The following is a 17839-nucleotide window of genomic DNA, read 5'->3' as shown; positions in this document are numbered from 1 at the left end:
GCAGGCTCCCACCCTGGGGGTTTTTAAGAGGAGGTTGGATGACCACCTTACTGGGGTCATTTGACCCCAGTGCTGTTCCTGCCATGGCAGGGGGTCGGACTAGATGATCTGCTCAGGTCCCTTCCGACCCTAGAAACTATGAAACTATCTAAATATGAGCATAAGAAATCACTTAACCGAAGCATTCTCCACTTTCTCTACCTAGATTTCCAAAACCTATGTAACATTTGTTTATTCACATTATGTGTTATTAAGTACTGGAGAAGTTCCATAGGTGCTTTTCAGGATCAGGATCCTATTATATAATATTTACAGATGAGAAGTAAAAAGATAGTTCCTTGTCTGAAGACACTAGGTTCTTGTAGTTACTCCATTCTCACAATCTTTTATAACCACCCTCAAATTCTTTATGGGTACAATCTTTTATGGTTAAGACTTAGCTCATTTTTCATCTTTAGATTCCAAAATTCTTCACAAAACAGATCAGCATCATTTACCCCCATTCCACAAAATGTAAACATATAGGGAGGGGCAGTCACTAGCCCAGACCTGGCACCCAGTAGACAAGATGCAGGATCAGAAATCAAATCCAGGTAGCCCAAGCCCCAACCCCAGTGCCCTATCTAGCAACACTAGTTTAGATGGTGGCTGCTAGATGATTACAATAAACTCCATGCTGAGGTTGCTATGTTGGATAACAGGTGTCTGGTTCTAGAGGTTGTGGAGGGGATTAGCTGAAGTGAGAGCCAATACAGAGGGCAGTACTGAGGCAAGAGGATTTAGGGGTGGTATTTTTTTTTTACTGGTATATCACAATCTGATCCAAGGAAGCACCCTACCTTCTTCCCATCTTTAACTATAGCTCTCTTGGAGAAGAATTTACAGCTGATTGAAGGTGGGGGAGGAAAGGAATACCTGGGGTTGCCAAGTAAAAAGAAGATAGGAAAACTTTTCACTTGTGAGATTTATGCTTACTTATCCTTTAATCACATCCTTCCTTAACAACAATATGCTAACATAAAAGCCTCACCTCCAACTCCTTTTCATCAAAATACTGTAGCCACTGTAGGGGAACAACTTCATTGAAACCATCAAGGAAAGCTTTGGTTTGGTCTCTTACTCCCCGAGAAAAGCGCCACTCTGCCATCAGGCTGCAAAAAAAATAAAAAATACTGTGTTAGGAAGCCTTCCTGTGTTTAAACATCAGCATCTACAGCTTCTGATTCTGCTCTCCCTTACAACAGTGTAATTCAACAACTTATGGTTGAAATTACTAATACTTTACATTGACATGAGAGAGCACAATACATTTCATGTTTCAAAACAGAATCTGGAAGAAAATATCTTGGTTTGAATTTTTTTCTCCTGTCCAAAATCACTTGGTATTCTACTTTAACAGTGCTGTTGTATGTTGTACTTTCCTCCTTCAAGATGAAAAATCTCATTGGGAAGGAAATTAGTCTGTTTAAGAACAAAAACTGACATACCTTACAACTGTTAAAAGAAGTCTGTCTTTTAAAATATTTTTTCCTGTATTACAGGCCAATTCAGCTTGCTCAAGGGTTTCCATAAGACCCAGTTCACAGTTGCTTAAAAACCTCCCCAGACAGTACCACTTTCTATTGAAAGTGCCTGTTGCCAAATCAATTTCTGGGGAAGTTTAAACTAAAATAGTTCAGTAGAGGCAGTTACATTCTCTGACAGGTTTACTGACACTAGTTTGCAATCCACCTCTTCAGGATTCCCATGTGCTCCCTGGGCTGCACTGCACCAGCCCATGTAACAACAACATGGAGCACAGTGGTCATTCGTTCCTCCCAACTGCTGGGGGTCAACAAGTACAGGAACAAAGCTGGGAAGCTCACTCTCTCATGCTGCCAATTCTCCCTTTGTTGGTGCCCAGGCAGCAAAGGAAAATTAGAAAACAACCACACTGCAATGCACAGGGGTGAGAATTTGCTGAGTGGAAGGATGGCAAAAGGGAATTGTAAGGGAGTACGAGTAGCACAACAACAACAAAGGAAGAACCGGACCCAATTCAAAGGAACGATTAATATCTGACAATTATGGAGAAACAAAAGATGAAGAGGAAAGGGAAAGGAGACAGAGAAGGGTGAGCAAGAGCAGAGAGGGAGACACTGCCTTAGGTCACAGGATCAGAACTGTGTACTTGGATCACACTGCCCTACCAAAACTGGAATTGAATCCAGGACTTCACATTCCTTTGCTGCTAGTGAACAAAATGCGTGTCCCTCCCCAACTTTAGTTTTAAGTACTATAAATTTGTATATAGTACTCTATACATTACATTATATTAGTATAATTACATAATATGATTGCATAAATGTAATCGATACAAGTAATATAAAACCTCTCACTCTCAGGTCATAAATTCCTGAGAATGAAAAGGAAAATTAATTTTTGGTTATTTTCACAATGAAATATATGTGAATGTGCTGCCAGCACAGACTAATGAAGAAAAGAGAAAAGCTGTAATTATCATGGCTTCTGATTCATTAAATATGTAAAGAAATACTCAATGTACCATATAAAAAAGACTAAGACAACAGAAGAAAATAAAATAGCTGGCACTTTTCAATACCTGTAACTTACCCAATATATTCTTCTTTGTTCTCCTCCGTTACCAAAATATTTGAACCTCCTGATTTCAGCTCATGGGAAGTAACTTTCCCCAAAAGCTCCATGTCAACACAGAAGTACATTTCTAAGTTACATTCTTCAATGTTGTTGTCCCTGGGGGAAGAAATAAGAAAAAGAAAAATTAAACAAATATACATTTTTACTAAACTAAAGGAAAAATATTAGGGGGAAAGGGAAAAATCTACAAACCTTATCCAAATTAGGGAGTTATAAAATTCAGTATCAATAGATTCCAAATCCTTAATAGTAAGTTTCTTATTTAGCATGCGCTTGTAGAATGGCAGAGAAAAACCAGTGTCAATAAATTTTCCATGAAACAATGCCTGTAAATGGGGGGGGAAAGAAATCTAATGTTCACCAGAGAATTATTTCTGCCTATTCTTTCATGGCAGAAATAATCTTTGGGAAAGAAGATGCACATAAAGCACCTAACTATTAGTAGCTATGACTTAAAAAAAAAAAAAGGAAAATAGCAAAGATGAAGAAAACAATATAATTAACTGAGCACTAAAATAAAGCCTGAGAATCTTTACTACCATACAAGCTGAAAATTCTTAGTTATATCATCTTCCTTTGAAAGGGAGAAAGCCTGCAAAAAGAAGAAAATGACAGTAACTTTTGACATATTTCCTTACCTTCTGTGTAGGTGAGTATATCTACCAACAATTATTTGAGACTACTTGGTACTATTGCTATATACAAAAAATAGACCAAAAGGATTATCACCACAGCTTGCAGCTTCAGTCACTGAACTGCTCCTTGAACAGCCTTATGAAAAAGATGTTACTCCCCCCCGAGCTAGACTGAAAATTATAATTTAAAATAATTCTTTTTACTGTCATCCCTACTCTCTGACTGCATATGCACAAAGAACTGCACTGGTTATTGATACTATGTTCTTTCAATTGCAGTAACATCTGCTAAGAACTTTCCAAACACGTAAGAGAACAGAGTCCCAATAAGAAAAGTTTAGTTTACTTCAGTTCTAACCTATTATAGTTCACTCACTATGAGGACTGTCATTTCCTTTTTTATAGTCATTAATGGAAACCTTGCATTTTATTGGTAAAAAATTATTCCTTTTAATTATGTTGGGCATTCCTTTCCTGTCTTATGTCCATAGACTTTAACAAAATCTAATTTTTATTCATTCATAAGATCTTTGCAAGGTAATAAACTGCATTCTTTCTATTTACCTAGGTCTGATAGCAAATCTTTTAGAAAGGAAATTTAGAATGCTGAAAACCATTAAACAATTTTATGGCTAAGAGCCCTATAGACCTGTGAGAAGGCTGGGCAGCCACCCTAGATGAACTCTTAGACGGTTTTTAAAAGTGACGTGCTAACAGTAGTGCCTGAGTAGTTACAAAATTCTGATTAGTGACACTTCACTATTCACTTAAGATGCATTTTGATCACAGAAATACTAATATGCATTAACTCCCACACATGCTTAGCAAAATTGTAGTGGAATTTGGATCCAGTTTCTTTTTATTTTCACTTTCCATTAATGATCCCAACCTTAATCAGCTTTACCTCCCTTCTTCTATATTGTATCTGACTGGAGCAATCCTAAAATAAAAGTTCCCTAAACCATGAAAACTTCACTTCTTGCAGACTTGCACCTCTATGAAGATACCATACATTCTCATCATGACCTATACTAAATTACTTTTCTCCTCCTGAAATTAAGCAGCTACTATGACGATTAACACAGTTTTTATTAATGAAGACAGGGCTGACATCACTGTTAATGCTAAAGTCTGACTTTTCAGTTGCCTGTAATGTTGGCAAATTTTAACTGTTAGGTTTGGAAATGTAAACTTCATTGCTAAACAGGAAATAAGTAAAATTGAACTTCCTGCCTAACACCTGACACCTTCAGCGAAGAAACCTGCTGGAGCCTTGTTTCTGCCTAATCTGCAGAGTTACAGAGGAACCTTTTCCCAAATGGACTCTGAAACCCAAGGGAACCCCACCCCACCATCTTTCACCACCTCCCCAGTGCAAAATGAAGTTACTTTTTTACCTGGGAGAACTATTACAATCTTTGAATTCTCCTCTGCCTGACAAAGGGTGTTTGGATCCAAAAACTTGCAGAGAATTTTTTTTGCTACTATTTAGGTCTGATAACGAATGCCCCCTCTAGCCCAAGAGTTTTATCTGCCTCTGCTTTTTAGACCAACATGGCTACAACCTATATCCCTGAAACTGTTAGGTGTGAATTTTGGCAGACAATCTCCAGCAAATTTACCTGTCAAATGCTAATGTATCCATACCAAGCATGTGCAAATTGAGATTGCACAATAGCCAAATGGAGGCAAACTCTCTTAACTTCCTTTACTTAATTTAAATTCTTTGCTTTAAAGCTTGGAGGTGCCACAATTTCCCAATGAAAGGAGCATGAATTTCTGGGGGGGTTTGGGAGACAGTGGGGGTGGGGAGAGAAGTACTTTGGGTACTAACTGCTTATTCTTTTTCCTAATCTTTCTCTCAGAAGACACTGAACTGTTTTAACTCAAAATTTCCCAAGTTCACATAAATGTAGCATAAACACTTCAGCTCAAACAGTTGGTAAATGTATTAGCAACTGCAAGCACAATCCTTCCTAAAAGGAAGTTGACGGTAACCTTAAGTAAGGGGGTAGTAACAGCCCTATCTAAAATAAAAATTTATCCAACCATTGAACTAACAAGACAAAGACACATAACTACGCTGAACTTCCCCCTGACCTTCTCTGTGTTCTGCCCTTTGGGGTAGGAATAGTATAGTTCTACAGGACTCTATCGTGCCTAACCCATTTCTGGAGCTCCTGAAAATATTCTTTATTATTCCCACAACTCACAAAACAGGAATAGTAGAAAACAAAAATTCTGAATAATTTGTAACTTTGATATCGGTTCTGGCCATATGATTTAGTTACCTTAAAAGTAGGACGATTCAAATTTAGGGCTCCCTTCTACAGTCCTTGTCCCACTGATAATTTGTCTTAGATCTAGGGTGACCATCCTTCCCAGTTTGGCCAGGACAGTCCCAGATTCTATAGGCCAGTCCTGCCTAGTTGGTCAAAAGTCCCAGGCCAGAGTCCAGCAGGAAGGCAGAATGGCATGGTGCATCAGGCAGGTGGGCAGGCAGGCACTGCTGCTGCAGTATGGGTGCAAAGCAGGAGGATGCATGGTCACCCTAAGATGCCATAACTGAAGTCCATATTCCTTGCTCCTGCAGAGTCACAGCAGCAGTGGTCCTGCCTGTCTGGTGCACCATGCTGCTCTACCTCCCCACCAGACTCCAGCCCAGGACTTTTGACTAACTGGCTAGGATGGGCCTACAAAATCTGGGACTGTCCTGGCCAAACCGGGATGTATGATCACCCTGCTCATATCCTGTTTTTATTTACCTACAGATTTTTACACAAACATTGGTTCCATCTGCCTCTTAGCTCCGCTGTGTCTACTTCTCTCCCAGAGATCTGAGGAAAAGTACTGTGATATCTGAAATCCCGCCTATGTCTACACCAATCATGCAGCTGGTCCAATAAGATGCCCGTCACAAAAATAATGTGAGAAGCAAGTATTTCCTGGACCATCACAACAACATCACTTCAACATCAGCAACATACTGGAAGCCATACTGTTGTTTTAGACCAATGCAACTCCCCTGAAAGTCAGTGCTATGTAGCAAAATAACTAAAGGGTGAGCCTGACCATAATATACTGAAAATAAGCACCAACAATGAAAACAGAATAATTTATTTTTAAGAGGTGGCTTTGAAAAGAATAATGTTGAGTCTGAGATATTTGGTAGTTAAATACTTCTTTTGCATTTGGCCTCTTGATTTATTTTCAAGTAGAAACAAGCTGTGAAGGGTGGGGTGAAGTGGCAGATTCTCCAGTCTGTAGGCTGGCAGTGTAACTTAAAAGCATTTCCTACTGCTTTACCTAAATAGAAGCTCAGTTACAAAATCAGTGAGCTATGATCAGATCCCTACTAACTCCCATTTTCCACTGAATCTGAACTCTGGCATCTGGTTCAAGATGTTTTTCAGTATTTTCAAGCAGTATTTTAAAAGAATTCTGTATTGTAAAACAATTCAAAGAAATGTATGTTTGCTTAACTTAGCTACATGGAGGAATCTTTTCAAGAAAATTCTAGACCCATTTTCAAAAGAATACCTATTTGGATATTCAAATTAGGTAAAATTAACTTTCTGCATCAAATACCTTCAACAAATTTAGACTTTCATGTTACTACTGTACTATCTCTTCACTTAATCTCATTGCTAAGAGCCTTTCAAACATAAAACTTTTATTGCTAATTAATGGTCCTGAGTTGATAGCCCTGCATAATTAAATTCTTTATTTAGCAAGTGATGAAAAACAAATCTTGAACAGAAAAATACATGTTATTGTTTTAGGAATATGTTTATAATTAATCAAAGAAAACAAAAAAAGAAACTTAAGAATCTAACTTACCATGGCAATAAAGCGCCCAATGAAACAGAAATATGACAGATGATCTGGATTGATTGTTGATGCTGGGTTTATCTGCAGACAGTAGTTGCTCTTGCCAGCATATTCAAATAGACAGTACATAGGGTTTAGTACTTCATGGGAAAGCAAGAAAAACCATTCTCTAAAAAAAAAAAAAGAAACAAAAAAACAACCCACATACAAGAACCCCATCACAAATACAGATCTTTCACAGCTTCCTGCAAATAGCTAGCCAGATGGTCTAAACATTAATAAATCTAAATATTAGACATTATATAGTATGTTCAATAGCAACGTGTATTTATTAAACAAACATAAATGCAATTAAAAATTACAATTATAAAGTCAAGCTCTCCAAAGTTTGGAAATATCAAAATTAAGCCTGCTTATTACAGTCTTGGTGAAGCCTGCTTGTACCTTTGCACTATGATACTATCTTTAATTTGAACTTAGGCTACAGACAGGTGTGGCACTTGAAAAGCTCCAAGTTACCTTTAAAGTGCTTGAAACAGCAAGGGTGCAGGCATTCAGAGCCAAAGAAGTACTCCAAAAATGGCCAAAGCACTTCAAAAATGATCCTTGAAAAGTAGGATTATCTTTGAAGCACTTTCTGAAATATCTATATCCTCTGGCAGTCCTTCAATATCTCGAAGTGTTCCACAGTCTTCTTTCCCTCACCTCCACACCTGTCTCTCCTCCAGGGACCAATGGCTGAGATGCACTGCACTGGACATTTACAAGTATCAATGTAGCTTAAAACACCCCATGACAAAACTGTGTTATTGGTGTCATTAACTCGTTAAGCCACACAGCACAGAAACATTTAAATCAGAAGTGTATGCTCAAGACACCTTAGTTCCAATTCCAGGCTCTGAAAGGGAGTGTTCTACATGTTACACACTTGTCTGCCTCCACACTACACATACTGCCCACCCCGCAGAATCTCTCATCCGCTCCACCATCCTACCCCTTTCTGTTCCCATCCTATCCACTTTTATCAGTTTCCCAGTTCTGTCCCTAACTTCTGGACAGTCAAGTACCCCCAGGGCTGCTATTTGGACAATTCTGCTACTAACCTAAAACAAACGTCAACTGAGCATGCGCAAACAGCAATTTTTAGAGGCTTAAAACCCAGATATATTAGGATGGTTTTTCACGGAGTAATAAAAGGAACCTCTCTGATCTCAATTTGACATGCCCCCATCAATCGAATTTAAATAGTTGCTGCAAAGCTTGGAGGCACTAAGCCATTTCAATCAAATATCTGTAAGAATGTTTTACACAGAACAACTATGTATTTTCCCAATTCTCATTCTTTGAAACAGTGAACATCTTTTTTCTAAGAACTGGTCAAAAATTCAGTCAATGGCAGTTAATGGCTGGAGTTTATCAAAGGTTATAAACAACTAAAAACTGTTTTTTTTATAATACAAAGGAGTTAAAGCAACCATAGTTGCAGGCACTGCAGCCAGCTCTGTCTATAAAATACTGAAAGCAGTACAAAAAGATTACCCAGATTATAAGGCAATGTACAAAGTAAGTAGTCCTTCTGTTACTCTCACAACCAGATTTTAAGAGTGCAATTTTGTGATTAAAAAAACCTATGAATGTTTTAAAGATGTTTAAGTATTTTTCTTTACCTTGCCAAACCACCATAATCCAATCCTTCTTCTCCTCTGAATATAACATACAATCTCCTCCTTAAGTCATAAGGTTTTAAAGCCATGATCTATCAAATTTTAAAGCAGAAACAAAATTTTAACAGTTAATAAATAAGCATACTTTCAACCCAATAAACTTATGTTTGTTTTATGGAAGCACCTAGAAAAAAGTTAGGATCAGGGACATTTGTGAAACAAACAGCAAAGATTCAAATAGTCTTTTGGTATCTTTGGCCCCTGGCAGACGTACATCACACGATTAACACATTAATTGTGTGATATATTGTACCACAACACATGCTGAACCAATTTATCACGTGGTAAAAATGGAAAAACTAGTCAAAGATGGAATATGCAGATGATACTGGGCTACACAGTGTGCCTTGAAAGATCCAGGTGCACAATGGGATCTGAGAAATTTTATACTAGTTTGCAGAACTTGTGTGCCCTGTCATGCCATATACTGAATCTGTCATGGCAAGATGCAGTTTTTGGGATTCAGCATAAGATTCCTCAGATCCCATCTTGTGCTTAAATAATGTCTTCCAGGGCCTATGTTAAATTATACACTCTTTTGCACATTTCTGTAGTCAATACATTATTCAAAAATATTGAAATATTTAAATTTTAAATACTGAAGTATTTAAATTTATGAAGTGACTCATATTTTACGGTAAACTAATTTAGGCTCTAACAGTTACATACTTTTCTACAAAAATATTTATCTTGGTTCTAATGCATTGCAAGGATTTTGGTGGGATTGAAGAAGCAATTTAGAAGGGCAGGGAAGACAAGTGGCAGGTTGTTTTAATTTTTTTGATACTAGAAGGCATCATACTTTTCTGTGGACTTTAGAATTCAACAGCTAAAGAAATGTAAGATTTAATTATGCATATTTAATATCTGAGAAACTAGGCAAAATACAGGTCCTTCCTCTTAATGCTTACAAAACTATATATGCCTAACCAACACAAGTAAAATTATGTTTTGTTTTACTAAACACATTTAATACAGGAAATACCATAGCCTCACCTGCTGGAAGGAATCCTCAAATAATGTCTGTCTGGATACATTGATCTTCACATGGCTTGGGAGTGCATTTGACTAAGTGAAAGAAATAATATGTTACTAATACTGACGTATGTTAAGTGAGCATTATTTTAATTATGCATAAAAATAGATTTTTTTACTAGTACAGTACCTGACACAAGTAACGGAAATGAGCAAGTTTCCACCTAAAGCTACGTTCATACGCAATCTGAGGGCCTTTATTTCTGTAAAACAATATAGTTAAATAATTTAAACAAATGAAACAAATAAAGAATAATGTATCTGTACTTTCACTACTAAACTAATAATTTTTGGATTTCAACAAAACATGACCATTTAGAATAACAAGCAATATACCAGCTCTTTCCATGAGTGGTTATGTTCCAAGTCCCTGGTGCTGGTTCAGAATTATTTAATCAAGCTTTAAAAGAAAGGAGAGTTAAACCTAATCATTATAACCTGCTAATTTCTTGAATGAATGAAAAAATATCAGAACACTTCAAACTGCACATAAGATGCTGCTGAGGGAATATCAACATGTGTAATACAGAACTGAATTGCAGAAGAGGAACTTAATTGTCTATTGCTCTGCAATACTCGGTATGAAGAACTGGCTGGTTTTAACTATTAATATAGTAATTTAGGAATATTATAGCTAAAAATATTATATTAAAGCATTCATTCTTTTATTTTCTCTAAATACTATTTCAATAGATACAATTATTAAATATACAATACTTCCTCTACTTGTACTGCATTCATAATCATGATATCTGAGCATCTTACAGAGTAACTTCACATATTGTTATAATGAATAAAGAAATGTTGATAAATACATCTCCAAAATAAAAGAAACAAGGCAGCAAAGCTTGCTCTGGACTTGATGCTTCCAGCCCAAATAAAGTACTGACATCACTAATGAGAACAACATGACTTTTTAGATCATTAATCTCAATCTTTTAAAAACCTCTATTGTCTGATCACTTACACAGAGGATTTCCCAGTACGAGGATCATTGAAGGTGGTAGTTCTTGTATTATGATCAACAAAGTATCTGACACCTTCTCTAGTATATCTGATTTCCCAGCCTTCAGGAAGAGGGTCCTCATTTTGTAAGCTGAGGAGCAAATTACAAACAGTCCATTATTTTACACTAAGAAACTCAACACAACAGTTTAAACACTAGTATCTAATCTACATGTGTTAAGAAGACATTATATATACACCTACCCTTGAGTTCGAGGGTCTTCCCATTGTGTGGTCTTTGTGTTGTGATTCACAAAATACACCCTATCATTTGAATCCACTCTTCTTTCTGAAAAGAAAAAGAAAATTATTACATGACTGTATGACAAGTTTTCTCCACAGTCATATATCCAAATTAAAGTACATTTTATCTTACCCCAGCCTGGTGGTAGAGGCCCAAGTGGATCATTTTCTGCTGTCAGCATTGAAGCCTAGTTATAACAAAACAGGAGACACTTAGATTAAAGAAAATGTTTTTTCTGCATCTGCTAGATTCTGCCACTGGATTCTTTTTGTGCATGCTATTTCTGCATGCACTGAATTGTAATCTCTGATTGTTTAGACATGCCAACCTTCCAGACAGTCACTACCTATTTTTTCTGAGATGGATACACATAGAGGTAGTCGATTTGCAACCAAACAATTTAGTTTCTGTGCTCTGACTTAAGCCACTGAGTCTCAACCAGGGTGCCAGGGCACACTGGGGTATCCTGAGATCTTTTCAAGGGTGCCACAGGATGCCACAGAATGTTAGCACTGTTAGGCGTGCAAACATGATTCACAAGATAAACCTCGAGGCCGCATCTAGATGGGCACAGCTGCGTGATATGTGGCGTCACAAACACGTCTGTGGCACCACAAACCGCATATTTAGATATTCTCCACGCTGCAAGGGAGCACTGCCTGTTTCTCTCACCCACACAGCACTTTCTTTATGATGTTAGCCTCACCCTAATCCTTTTAAGCATGATACCATATTGAAGATTATGCATTGACCAGAATTTGACTATTAAACTGCTCTTTGATGTAATAAATATCCTTAAGATCAAGATGCTATGAGACGTTATACTATTGTTAAGTCCCATCTGAAAGAATTTTGAGATACCATTTATTAACTTTGAGTAAATTTAATCCTGGCGAAAAACCACACCTAGAACTAAACTAACTGATTCACTCCTAAACAAAATCAATTAAAAAAATGCAGGGTGTCTTCCATAAGTTCAGAAAAAGCCCCCCCTTTTTTTTAAACCTAAGACTGTGCTAACCTCAAATTTTGAGAAACATTACTAATATAATTTTCACCAAACAAATATTTGCCACCAAAGTTTCACAAAAGAAAAAGCTTTAAAACATAACATTTTTCATTTTTGGTTAAAAGATTAAATTTAAGACAAACTGAAACATTTTTAAAAACTGAATCACCATTTTACTGGTTACTGGAGTTTGACAAAGATAAACACGGTGTCATCCCAGAAGCAAATGAAATCAAACCTGCTCTGCCCTTTGAAATTATGCATCCCATTAAAGACTTCAATGCAATGATGAGAGCAAAAGAAAACTCAGTAACAGAAATGAAATATGCCAAAACAAGATAACATGTGATTTGAGATGTTGATCTTATGAATCATCTCCACGATGAACCAAATATATGAAGAATCTAGGATTTATGATTGACAGGCAAAGATTTTTGTGATATCTTTTATTGGACCAACTGTATAGCTGGAAAAGCTGTTGGACAAACTTTCAGCCATATAGCATCTGGTGAAGCAGGCTGTTGCCAGTTAGTCTCTAAAGTGCCATCCTGCACAACTTTCTGCCTCATTTCAAATTCACATGGCTAACCACCTCTGTGACCAACACATTTGACTATAAATCAGTGTAGTATTTTCAGATAATCAGAATGTCTATACTTAATGATACAGTGCTGTGGAAAATACCTGCCCTAGCTCCAAACAAGTTATCTGGAGTATTGAATAAAGGTATACTCCTGTGGAGCTGGAAGAAAGTATCAAATGAGGTTCCCCAAGGGTCTGTTCTGGAGCCAGTATTGTTTACATCTTCATTAATCATTGAAAAGTGGGGCTAGAAGGGACCACAGGATGTGATCGAGTACAACCCCCTGCTTAAGGAAAGATCATGCTTGACTAAACCATCTGTGACTGCCAAGTTTCTAACACCCTGTCACGTACAGCCTTGGTCCGAGTGATGGATGACATATGTCTTACCGGCTCCCGTGATTGGCCGAGTAGCTGTTTACTTCAGGAGTCGTCTTCCCCTATCTCGCCTGCCAGGACTTTAAATGTTCCCAGTGGAGGGGTTGACTATCCGGGGTCCCTCTGCAACCTGAGGTTTGCCAGTCGGTCACTCGCGGGGCTCCACCATCCCTACACCCCAACCTCACGCCACCTCGATGGATCCCTCCGTGTTCTCGGCCACATCCCCTTGCTCCTACGGCTATGGTGCCTCTTGGGTTTCTTCTTATCAGCGTACTAGTCCTGGAACCTGCTCTGCTTACTCCTTCATGGGTCTTCTATGATCAGAGGTCCTGATTAGGGAACCTACCCTTGTCCAGAGCAACCTCCTGTCCTCGGGCTCAAATCACCACCTGACGCCCTATGGGCTATGCTCCCTAGTTCTCTCTCAACCCCTTCACCTGGGGAAACAAAAGAAAGAATACAAAAGAAAACACACGACACTTGCTCTGCCGCTTCGCTGGGAATTAGGATAGTCCCCCCTTCCCTGCTTCCTCACAGCAGGGGTCTCGGGAGCCTAGTTCCCCTATAGTATAGCCAGGGGATACCCCCCCCACACACTTGAATAATACTAGTATCCTCCTGTTTGGGTTGTCCGCTTCACATTCTTAGCTCCTTTCACGAGCCTTGGGCCAGCCCACTTCTCTCCCTCCTGGAGCGTCGCCCTCCAAGTGTTCCATAGTTCCTCTACACAGGGTTGGTCACCCTTTTATATTTGGTGTAGGTGCCCTGCTTGTCCGGAGCCCTCCCAGGCCTCTTGCTGGGACTTTTCCGATGGGACCACCTCCTCCTCCTTCCAACCGTTCCTAATACTCCCACCTGCTGTACTGTGGGTCCCTGCAAGCCTTTCTCTGCTGCTCCTGCTGCTGCTGTTGTTGCAGGTTGCAGGGGCTGCTTCTGGCCCGCTTCCCGCACTGGTGGCCTGTCCCCCACTGCTGCTGCTGAGCTTGGGACCAGGAGTCTCTTCTGACTCCTCATCTGACACACTTCCCCTCCTGAGGGGTTCCCGGAGTGGGTCCTGAGGCCACACGTTCCTCTGGTCCGTTTTCCCCTCTCTGCTCCTTCTGTCGTCCACCTTTTTTATTTTCGCTGGCTGGCAACGTCACCAGCTGGCCTCAGCTGAATAAAGGCGAGGCTAACGAGCTGTGCAGGCTTCTCTTCTTGTTCCCGCTGTGCCGTGGCTCCTGCTGCAGGTAAGTGGTTTTTTCTTACCTTAATTTTTTCGTTTATCCCCTCTCTCTCCAGGGATACCATCCCAGTCAAATGTTAGTCTAACCAGGTTAAGGTTAGACCAACACTTGACTGGGATGGTTTAGTCAAGGATTTTCCTGCCTTAAGCAGGGGATTGGACTCAATCACACCCTATGGTCCTTTCCAGCCCCACATGTCTACAATTCTATATTATAGTGATGGCCTTCCTAGACTAACTGACCCCTCATCAACAACATTACACAGCTATTCTGCTTCTGGTATCCAACTGTTTTTTCAGAGCTATCTACATGGCATCACATTATGAACATGCCCTTAGCTGCTGAGCCCGGGGTACCCGAGATCCTTTCTTAACCTGTTTAGCAGCAAGTGTAAATCCCTTGAAATATTCAGAGAACAACTTCTGGAGATGCAATCCAGAATCCAGAGCCTAGGCAGGAACTGTTGTTACCACAAGTGCTGGTTGCCTGGCTAGGTAGGGGGCCAGAGCCAGTGTGTTCTGTGCCCCCAGCTAGAGCAGGGCCAGAGCCAGAGCCTCACTAAATATAGGGTTCAAATTATGGAGGAGCTTGGGGCTGAGCCCCCCCACTAAGTGAGAACGCTCCCCCCGCAACTCCTCCCACAGGCCTGTCAGCACCCCTTCCCCACCTCCCCCACCCCCATGCGCCACCACGCACAGCCCCTGGCCTACCTTGTGCCTTTCTAAGTAGCCGAGGCAGCAGTGGCTCCTTCTGGCTAACACCACCACTGGCCCGTCCCGCGGTACTAGCGGGGACCTATGCACACAGCTCCAACCCCAGCCAATTTTTTTTTTTGCAGACCTCCTCAAGGAGCTGAAGTGTAATTCAAACCCTGACTAAGCATAAGCGGCAGCAGCCATGGCAGTGGCAGTAGTTGTGGCAGCATGAACCAACCCCATCCCAACTATGCAGTTGGTCCAATAAAATCACCTTAAAAAATCCTGGCCTCTCTCATATTCCTGAACCATTCACAACTATAAGATCACTCTGACTCTCTCTTAATCAATTAGATTTCCATTTTCCAGTTCAACCTCTATACTACAGTCTGTTTGCTGGATTCACTTGGGCTGAATTTTTGTTTCTGCAGTAACCTATTTCAATCAAATAACTTCTTGTATTTTGCCCACCTGCCTACCCAGTTCTTCTTATTCTTTTTTGCAGGGTTATTACCTTGCATAGCTTGATTACTCTGTGTTCAAGGACAATATCCGGTAATTTTAAGAATTTTAAGTTAAATAAAAAATGAGAATAAATTTATTGTATTCCCCTGGTTATTTTCTAACGACCAACTGCATACCTGAGACAGGGTTGGTCCAACTCAAGAAATCCTTGCCTCTTGTAACTGACATTTTGAAGAACAGTAAGCCAAACAGAAAAAAAATGAATATGAAATTATTTAAATACATAAACAGCAAGATGATGGAAGAGAATTGTTCCTTTAAACAATAAAGGGAAAAAGGGAGCCATTAAGGCAACATGTGATCAACATGTATACTACCTGTGATCCTGAAGATTACAAGTCAACTTTACTTCAGTTTGTAGTAAACTTGTTGAAATAGTAATTATGAGACAGACAAATGAGCACGCCTCCCATAAAAGAACTGAGCCACTTCTGTCTCTGTGTCTAGTTAATACACTGTGTTTATCTGAATCCAAGACCATTCTGAATTCAAGAATAATTATATTTTATACAAGGAAGTGATACATTTGTTATACTTTTCCCTGTATAGAATCTAATTAGTGGAAGCTCATCTTAAATTAGTCCCCACCACTGCTGTTGATCCTTTGCCACTTGTCCCCCCATGTCTGTCCTCCACCATGATCTCTCCAGCCACCTGCCCTTCCATGTCCGTGCCTGTTTCTGTGCCTGCCAACTCACTCTCTACCTCACCCATCCCCTCCTCCTCCCCTGAAGCCCAAAATTTGACAAAGTCTGTCTGCAAATGTTATTTTAAAAAAAAGCACTTTACCAAAAGCAGCAGCACGTTACTTCAATCTGGTTCCGCTTCACCTTTAAAGCACCAAAAAGCCCTGCTAATCTAATAGCTTATTCAATCAGCTATTAGATAAAAGTGCCAAAAGTCCTGCTAAAGCGTGTAATCTATACAGACGTCAGGCAAGCTGGGTACAACTAACAAGCTGCCTCTTCTGGGCATGTGCTAGGTGTGGCACAGGAACACATGGAGTTTAAAACTAAAGCACTGTTTTGGGTTCTTTTTTATCATCTGCAAGCAGCCCATGTGTCCTGCTATATTTTTATAAACTGATCCCATGTAGGAAGCCCAAAAGCATAGGAACGTAGATGGATAAGCACTCTCAGCTCAGGATAGCTGTCATCTGTAAACTCTTTAGATTCCTGAACTAACTCCAATTTAAAATATACCATTTTAAATAGCAAGCTAGGTAGTTACTTTAATAAACTAGGGGGAAAGTAAAAACTTTGCACTAAGAAGTAACATCTTCCTGTTCATCTGCAATGAAGAAGTATTTGGCATCACTATGCTCCTCCAATTCCTCAAAACACAAGTAAGTTATCCTTTCTCTCAACCTCCACCCTGCACACAACACTGCTGATCACGATGAGCTGATTGTGATATCTACAGCATAGAGACAATGCCTCCAAAGATATCAGCCTTATCTGTACTAAATTCTTGGCACAAGGTACTGAGGATACTAGCATCAGGGCCAATGCTTTATCCATCAGCAAAGCAAGAATCACTGCATTCTAATTTCCAACACATTTTGACAGAGTAGGAATAAAAAATTTTAAAAATGTTAAATGTTTTTTTAAAATGGTAAATGGTTTAAAAATGCTTCAAATAAGCAGCAGTGACTTAAGAGTCACTCATCTGTCCCCAAGTCTTCAGGCTAAAGTGAATGGGAAAACAAAATGATGCAGAGTCAGCAGGAATCAAGAAATTCATCAGTAATGCATCATTTTATGTCTACTGCTTACAGTTCTTCATGGCATTTAATTATATAAACTGGGGGTGAACCCTGCTAACTTTAAGTATGTAGCAGAATCTTTTGCATTGTAAAAAACTTCATAGGACATGCTCTGATAATAAATACGGTCTGCTGAGTTTTAAAACAAAACAAAGGCTATGTGAATATAGGAAGCACCAACATATAATCCTAATAGTCAGCAGCTGAAACTGGCTCAAACATATAGTTCAGTAATTTCTCTTCTGATGCACTTGAAGGCTTGATTATTACCTAACTAGGGTCATATGAGCTTAACTTAGTGGGTCACATGAGCCTAGTATTCATTTCTGCCCATGGCAGGGGGTCGGACTTGATGATCTGCTCAGGTCCTTTCCGACCCTACATCTACGAATCTATGAAACTCCATATCTGCCAGCATACTAAATTTGAGGCCCTTTAATGGAAAACTCCCACAGGTGATGGATGCAATCCCCACAGTATTTGTATATGTAGGACAATAATCAGTCAGATCTGCCCCACTTGCT

General features: G+C 39.4%; 1 protein-coding gene across 2 annotated transcripts in view; it reads right to left on the bottom strand.

Annotated features, from left to right (window-relative positions):
* WWP1 (WW domain containing E3 ubiquitin protein ligase 1) overlaps positions 1-17839 on the bottom strand; it is a 74385-nt gene that overhangs the window by 9969 nt on the left and 46577 nt on the right. For both annotated transcript variants that reach the window (XM_019527879.1, XM_019527880.1), the window contains exons 10-19: positions 11265-11319; positions 11093-11177; positions 10851-10979; positions 10014-10086; positions 9845-9916; positions 8792-8880; positions 7134-7293; positions 2851-2984; positions 2614-2754; positions 1031-1151 (exon numbers count right to left, since the gene is read on the bottom strand). In XM_019527879.1, coding sequence (XP_019383424.1) covers positions 1031-1151; positions 2614-2754; positions 2851-2984; positions 7134-7293; positions 8792-8880; positions 9845-9916; positions 10014-10086; positions 10851-10979; positions 11093-11177; positions 11265-11319 — 1059 coding nt within the window. The remainder of the gene's footprint in view (positions 1-1030; positions 1152-2613; positions 2755-2850; positions 2985-7133; positions 7294-8791; positions 8881-9844; positions 9917-10013; positions 10087-10850; positions 10980-11092; positions 11178-11264; positions 11320-17839) is intronic.

The sequence above is a fragment of the Gavialis gangeticus genome, unplaced genomic scaffold (assembly GCF_001723915.1).
Source record: "Gavialis gangeticus isolate Ggan-Ray unplaced genomic scaffold, GavGan_comp1, whole genome shotgun sequence".
NCBI lineage: Eukaryota > Metazoa > Chordata > Crocodylia > Gavialidae > Gavialis > Gavialis gangeticus.
Note: the sequence above shows the minus strand (reverse complement) of the source record. Positions and strands in the feature narration are given on the sequence as shown.